Source organism: Pocillopora damicornis, chromosome 3, assembly GCF_964200805.1.
Source record: "Pocillopora damicornis chromosome 3, jaPocDami1.2, whole genome shotgun sequence".
Classification (NCBI taxonomy): domain Eukaryota; kingdom Metazoa; phylum Cnidaria; class Anthozoa; order Scleractinia; family Pocilloporidae; genus Pocillopora; species Pocillopora damicornis.
In genome coordinates this window covers 19,411,201-19,418,700 of record NC_142672.1, presented here as the reverse complement: position 1 = coordinate 19,418,700, position 7,500 = coordinate 19,411,201, and the positions used below count along the sequence as shown (strand labels likewise).

Sequence of the window (7,500 nt, the reverse complement as noted above, 5' to 3'; positions counted from 1 at the left end):
AGGTCCGGGATTGAAGTTATCACTCCGTCCTTTCGCGACTTGTTTCCTCCTCAATTCAGCTAAATTTGGGTCTTTTGGCCACCTATGGAATTTTAATTCTTTTACGTGAGATCTCACAACCAGTAAGTTGGGAAATCGCTTGTCGTTATCACAAAATCCAACACAACAACGCGCGTGTTTCGGCATGGTAAATGCGTCGCCATTAGTTTGGCTGCGCGCTCTCCCCAGTGGTTTTGCACCCTTTACAAAATAGCGTCAATAACCTTGGATCGGTCTATTGTTTGTGTAATTTTGCCCCTAGACACAAGGGACAGAAAAACAACCTTGAGTTCGACATTGAACAATCCTCTGATCGTGTACTCCAGTGGAGGGCGCATGTGCTGAGGGCCATTAACCAGGAAAGGGCTAAATCTAGGATCCTTGATAACCTGGAAAACACCAATGTCTTATTGTCATGGACTGGGCCGTGAAATGGCCGCTGAAAAGATTTCGCGAAACACAGTCGGGACGGTTTGGAAAAAAGGGCATAAGCTGGCACGTGTCAGCTTGCATCACGTGCGCAGAAAATACGGATATGGGATTCGAGGTAATTGGTATTTGAATTTTCAAAAATGCTGTAGTCAGGAGCAGTCAGGAAGAAAGTATCGCGAGCTCTTGCCAAGTACCTCTATAAAGCTGTATATAGTATGATGTACTATTCAAATCTACAGGAAAACGAAAATTTGGACTATGACAATCTCGGATTTGCACAGTCGTTTTAGGCAACTAAAAATTGTACTTTTACTTAGATGAGGAATAAGTTTCCACATATTTTTTGGCCACTTCTGAAGAGTGGTTTTTAAGTGGTTTTTTGTAGCCGGCACAGCACAGGTCGTTATTGCTCTCTGCACGTGCCCATAACTCTGTTGGGGATTAATGTACAGGAATTGAACTCCACGTTTACTCACTATTACGGTCATCTTGGAATTAGAGGAGGGAAATTTTTCACGGAGAATTTACATGGAAGTTGAAATAACACATTCGAATGAGGTATGTTTTTTCAACTTTGCCTTAAAGTTTATGTTCATAAATGAATTTTTCCGAGGTGGAAAAAATTAAGAAGCTAATCTTCTATTCTTTCAATGCAACTGTGATTCATCGTGATTCAAACTTTAGGAAAAAGTGCATTGGGTGGTCTTGATGTATGACTAACTAAGTCGCCAACCGCCATTTTCTATTCTATTCCGTCACCGCACTGAGGGCTCACGTGAGATAGCATTGCGCCTGCGCGAACTCAGTGTGTTGCCGCCTTTGGAGCGAACGGACGTTTGTTTTTTCAACACGCTGAGAATTTTAGTTTTAAGCGATAATTTGCAAAAAATGCCCGAGACCTCGGATAAATCTGAGCTTAAGGGCGAGAAAGACAACTTAAAAAGGAAAAGTAGTGGCTCTAGAAGCGAACACATTGAAGCAAATGTTAGAATCATCGAAAGAGGTGATGGCGCCGATGGCGCCAAAACTGACTCACATGGTTTACAAGAGCTGGCCGCTACGCTGAGACAGGGTTTCACCCAGATGTCTCAAGATTTATCCAAGACTATTGCTGAGTCGTTCAAACAGTTTCAGTCAGACTTTGAAATACAATATGTTGACACGGAGGAAGAACAGGAGGCAAAATCTGCCGAGAATGACCACGAGGTCAGCGAAGAGCCCCCCACGAAGAAGAAGCGACATGACAAAACTACGAGCTTAGAAGAGGCTGTGACAAAGCTGGCTGACTCAACCGGGGCTCAAAATATGCCTTCTAATGAAGGAAAATTTGAGGTACTTAACAGCTTGAAACAAGAGCTGAAGAAAGAGGAGACGGGCCCAAGTGTAAACACAGAGCTGGCGAATGTAGTGAATGCCATGCTCAAAGAAGGGCTGCCTGAAGAGAAACTTCAGGAAAAGTTGAACAAGTATCACAGACCAGAGAACTGTGAATTCTTGACAAAAGTACGAGTCAATCAACCAGTATGGGACCACCTTACTCCAACAGTCCGGTCCCAAGATGTTAGACTGCAAAAGGTGCAGACATCCATCTTCAAAGGAATGTGCGCGTTGACAAATATGATCGACAAACTCCTTGAGCACTAGTCGTCACTCCCAGCGGGAAACGACCTTCTTCAAAAGTCAACAGATGCACTTACATTGTTCGCTAATGCAAACAGTGAACTCAATCAAAGAAGAAGGGAATTTATTAAACCGGATTTACACGAGGAATACAAACATCTTTGCTCCTCGTCGGTTCCGATCACTGACCAATTGTTTGACAATGATCTCCCGAAACAAGTGAAAGAATTGACCGAGGTCAATCGAGTGGGAAAGAAAGTCTCCACACACAGTGGTCGATCAACGAACAAGCCTGATTATCACAGGCACAACTCTTACGCACATAGCTGCGGACGCTCAGGAAACCAACATTACAGGAAGCCTTTTTTAGGCTCGTGGAAAAACGACCACAAACATCCTCCGAACTTCAAGAGGAAGAAGGACGGGAAGTCAAAATGAATCAGACTGCTAACAACGTTGAGGTAAGAAATGTGTCAGAGCAACCTATTAAAATTACAGGTGGAAGACTGAAACAATTTACCTCTCAGTGGCAATGCATAACCTCAGATCCTTTCATACTTAATAGTGTGAAAAATTATAAAATTGAGTTTAAAAATGGAGAGCCAATGCAGTTTATGCCACAAAAAGAAATAAATTTTACAAAACCAGAGCAGGAGGTCATTGACAATGAAATTGATAAACTGCTGACCAAAGGTGTGATTTCAGAAACCACACATTGCCCTGGTGAATATATTTCTACTATATTCATACGCCCTAAGAAAGATGGAGGGTTTAGATTAATTCTAAATTTGAAGAATTTGAATGAACATGTGGAGTATCAACATTTTAAGATGGATACCTTACAATCGGCAATAAGGCTTATGACTCCAAACTGTTATATGGCCTCAGTAGACCTGCGTGACGCATACTACTCAGTGCCAATTCACAAAGATGATCAAAAATATCTGAGGTTTTGCTGGAAAGGTAGATTGTTTCAGTTTACATGTCTACCAAATGGTCTGGCTTGTGCACCCCGACTCTTCACAAAAATCCTTAAGCCAGTGTATGCTACGCTGCGCCAGAAGGGTCACCTAAATGTAGGCTATATTGATGACTCTTATTTACAAGGGGAGAGCGTGGAGGACTGCCAAGCCAATATTAATGATACCTGTGACTTATTTTCAACATTGGGTTTTATCCTACATCCTGATAAGTCGGTCTTACAGCCAGTTCAAGTCCTTACATTTCTGGGATTTGTCTTGGATTCAGTTATTATGACTGTCTCCTTAACACAGGAAAAAATCCAGCGCATAAGGGAAAGATGCAAGAAAATGATGGAGCTTGTTGAGCTCCCAATCCAGGAACTAGCTAGCTTTATAGGGCTTTTAGTGTCAAGTTTTCCTGGAATCTTATATGGACCACTGTATTATAGACAACTTGAGAGGGATAAAACTACAGCCTTAAGACAAAACTATGGCAATTATAATGCTCAAATGAGATTATCCTAAGAAAGCTTTTCAGAGATAAAGTGGTGGTATGATAACATACAGACAAATAACTACCCCATATTATTGCCTAATTCAAAGGTTGATGTAATAATTTACACCGATGCATCAACTAAAGGATGGGGAGCTGTCAAAGAGACAGAGAAAATAGGGGGTAGATGGTCAGAGGAAGAAGCAAAATATCACATTAATTGTCTGGAGCTGTTAGCTGCAATTTTTGGACTTAAGGCAGTTTGCAAAAATGAGCAAGGCATTCACGTTAAGATTTACTCAAACTATATTAATGCTATGGGAGGTGTACATTCTAGGGAATGTCACACTATTGCTAAAGATATTTGGAAGTGGTGCATAGAAAACAAATATGGTTAACAGCTGCTCATATCCCAGGAACCAAAAATGTTGAGGCAGATCGGGAATCACGCGTTTTCTCAGACAACAAGGAATGGATGATAAGATCTGATATTTTCCAACAGATCACAGATATCTGGGGGGAGCCCTCCATAGACCTCTTTGCATCCAGACTAAATCGTCAGGTTCCATGCTATGTATCCTGGAAACCTGACCCAGGGGCAGCCTTTATTGATGCATTTTATGTAACATGGGATAAACACTTGTTCTATGCTTTCCCTCCTTTCAGTTTAATTGCAAGATGCCTACAGAAAATACAAACCGATTGTGCAGAGGGATTGATGATAGTTCCAATGTGGCCAACCCAGAGTTGGTATCCCAAACTTCTTCGCATGTTAGTGGCTGCTCCAAGAGTGTTACCACAACAACGAACTGCCTTACAAATGCCGGGGATGCCACAAGAAGTCCACCCCCTATTCAGGAAAATGGTTCTGATTGCATGCAGATTGTCCGGCAGTCCTATGAGACACAAGGAATTTCTTAAAAGGCAACTTCCATCATCTTACAGTCCTGGAGGAAAGGAACTACGAAGCAGTATTCATCTTACATCAAAAGATGGACTACATATTGTCATAAAAAACAGATTGATCCAGTTTCTGCCACTGTCCCCCAGGCACTAGATTTTTTAGTGGAGCTATTTGAGTCAGGCATCGGTTACAGTGGTATTAACACTGCAAGGTCTGCTCTATCCAGTGTCTTAAAGCCTGTGGAGACTTTTGGAGCACAAGAGAGTGTTAAGAGGTTCTTAAAAGGAGTTTACGAAGCAAGACCCTCCAACCCAAGATATACTGAGACATGGGATGTGAGCAAGGTTCTGAACTATCTTAAGACAATCTCTATTACAGACTGCTCACTAAAGGATCTGACTTTAAAATTAGTCACTTTAATGTCATTAGTATCAGCTCAACGGGGGCAGACAATTCACTACTTGTCTTTGGAGGACATGGTTGTTTCAGAAACTTCTGTGACTTTTATTATCTCCAGGCCTATTAAACAGTCTAAGCCAGGGTCGAAACCCACTGTTGTTAAGTTTGAAGCTTACCCGGACAACCCTAACATTTGTGTTGTCACTACCTTGAAGGCATATCTTAATCGTACCTCTTCTCTACGAGGAGGTGCACAACAATTGTTTATTAGTCATTACAAGCCATTTAAACCAGTTTCCCGGGACACCATCAGTAGATGGGTCAAAGCTGTAATGCAAAAGTCACGAATTGATGTAAACCTTTTCAAGCCCCACAGTACTAGGGCTGCCGCAACATCTAAGGCTTTGTTGAAATCTGTACCATTAGAGCACATCTTATCAGTTGCAGGATGGAGCTCATCTGACACTTTTGCAAAGTTTTATAGCAAGCCTGTTATCAACACAGATAGCTTTTCTAACGTTTTGTTACAAGAGTAAAGTTAATAAACTGTTTTTGACCAATATGACTTGCTTGGTTGGTCATTACTCTGTTCATGTGTGCAGTGGGCTTTGAAGTCTCACGTGAGCCCTCAGTGCGGTGACGGAATAGAATTGGAAAATTAAACGAGACTTACCTGTAAGTTGAAGTTTGATTGAAATTCTATCCGTCACCAAGCACTGAGGGATTACGTGCCCTCCCTTTTAAGGCCCTCCCATTTTGCTGGTCAGGGTTTTCTTTCCCCTGCACACATGGCAAGTGCTTTAAAAACTGAGTTCGCACAGGCGCAATGCTATCTCACGTAATCCCTCAGTGCTTGGTGACGGATAGAATTTCAATCAAACTTCAACTTACAGGTAAGTCTCGTTTAATTTTCCAATTTTCAACGATGTTTTTAATCTCTGTTTATTATTCAAACGTTGACTTTTTTATGGTTTCTTATTGCTGTACTATACTCTGTTGGTAAGAAAATCTTCTTGAAGAGAGTGATAGTTCATTTCAATGAGCTCAAATTGCGAGAGGAGAACCTCATAAAACAAAGCAATTAATTCTATGTTACACTACAGTGCACTATCATCGACCGTACTTTGTTTGAGGTTTGACCACGGTTTTGCTCTTATATATAGGTCGTGTGCTTGCGTCTCTGAGTTTATTTAGATGGCAGCAGAATACCATAAAAGGAAAATAGTCGACCTGTCGGATCACTACATTAAAACGTACAAAAGCCAAGAAAACCTTCAAAGACTGAGTTCAGGAGAGGTTATGACATTGACCTCAAAGAAGATGATGACTACAAACATTAAACAAAGTTATGTATGTCATGTGCAAGACATTTGTATCGCATTAGAGCGTCAGCTTCAAGAAGAGACCCTCTTTCTGCTCAGAATAAAAATTCATTCCGTTGGAAGCCCCACACAGAAGAAAGCTCATGTGTTTGCCAAAAAGAGGTGGGAAGACCAAGTGTAAGTAAGAAGAGAACACTATTTGAATTGGCTTGTGAAAGTGACCCTGAGAGCAGAGATGACGACGAAGAAAAAGCGACTAAGAAAACTTATTGTGATATTTTTCGTACCATAACAGAGAATTTGCATCTTTTAGATGAAGAACTAGCAAAAGTATTATGTTGCAAAATTTGCTTTTATTTTGGTCTGATTTTCATTGATGATTTCCTAATGACATGATACCATCTGCAAAAAGCCGGCAATCAACATTTAAAAAAAAATGGCGACATTAATTTGCATTCTAAAGGGATCTCGGTTGGAAAAGTCAACACTTGTAGGCTGCAAAACAAAGACGAAAGTGCACTTATTTAATCCAGACACTCACGAGAAGGACACAACTTGTAAAAACTATTGGAAATTTGTGTTAAAATGTGGATAGTATAGCGCGTCCGACTAGCAACTCCCGCACGCCCTAGGTCCGAGTTTAAGTAATAATTGATTCATGCCATGTTGGTACTCGTGTTAGGGTTAGGGTAAGGGTTAGAGTTAGATAATTAAATTTATGACTTGTAAGCACACGAGGGTGAAAATTGATACCATCGCACTGGGTAAAATGCCAAATTTTAGTGTCATTTAAGTAAAATTAAACAACTATTAAACCCAAAGACAAATTTAAGCCATGTTTACTAAACTTAAACATGACTTAAAAATGTACCTTTGTTTAGGCGAGGTTTAAGCATTCTTAAATGCAAATTAAATCGACATTGAGATTTAAGCTATGTTTAAGTCATTTTAACCGTACTTAAATCCTTTGAAGGATTTAGGGTTACTTTAAACCACCTTAAATCTAACGTTAAACCTATTGGGGAGATTTAAGGTCTAGTTAAAGGAGCCTTAAATACAACATTAAATTTATCATAATATTTATGCCGTGTTTAAGGACCTTAAAAACACATCAAATCTTTTGGTGTACACCAAGTCTACTTTATTGACATAATCTCTCACCAGAACCAGAAACCATACGAGAGCAGCCTCCAGCAACCTTCAATGAATTAATCATAGATTAATATTAATATTATGTATTTAGTAAAGCCACAATATTTCACGCTACTGATTTTATTGCTTTTTCAATTCTTTGGGTAATGAAACTGTGTTTGTTGATTGTGAACAAGA

General features: G+C 40.2%; 1 protein-coding gene and 1 pseudogene across 1 annotated transcript; both read left to right on the top strand.

Moving 5' to 3' along the window:
* The first annotated feature begins 1,291 nt into the window (after positions 1-1,291).
* On the top strand, positions 1,292-3,081 carry LOC113685216 (uncharacterized). The gene has a single exon (XM_027202703.2). It carries the CDS (start codon positions 1,360-1,362, stop codon positions 2,113-2,115), a length of 756 nt encoding a protein of 251 aa, XP_027058504.2. The 5' UTR covers positions 1,292-1,359; the 3' UTR covers positions 2,116-3,081.
* A 1,120-nt stretch (positions 3,082-4,201) lies between these two features.
* Positions 4,202-5,721, top strand: LOC149048696 (uncharacterized; annotated as a pseudogene).
* The last annotated feature ends 1,779 nt before the right edge of the window (positions 5,722-7,500 follow it).

Coding starts and splice junctions, on each gene's coding strand:
- LOC113685216 (XM_027202703.2), top strand. CDS start 1,360: ATGCCCGAGACCTCGGATAAATCTGAGCTTAAGGGCGAGAAAGACAAC.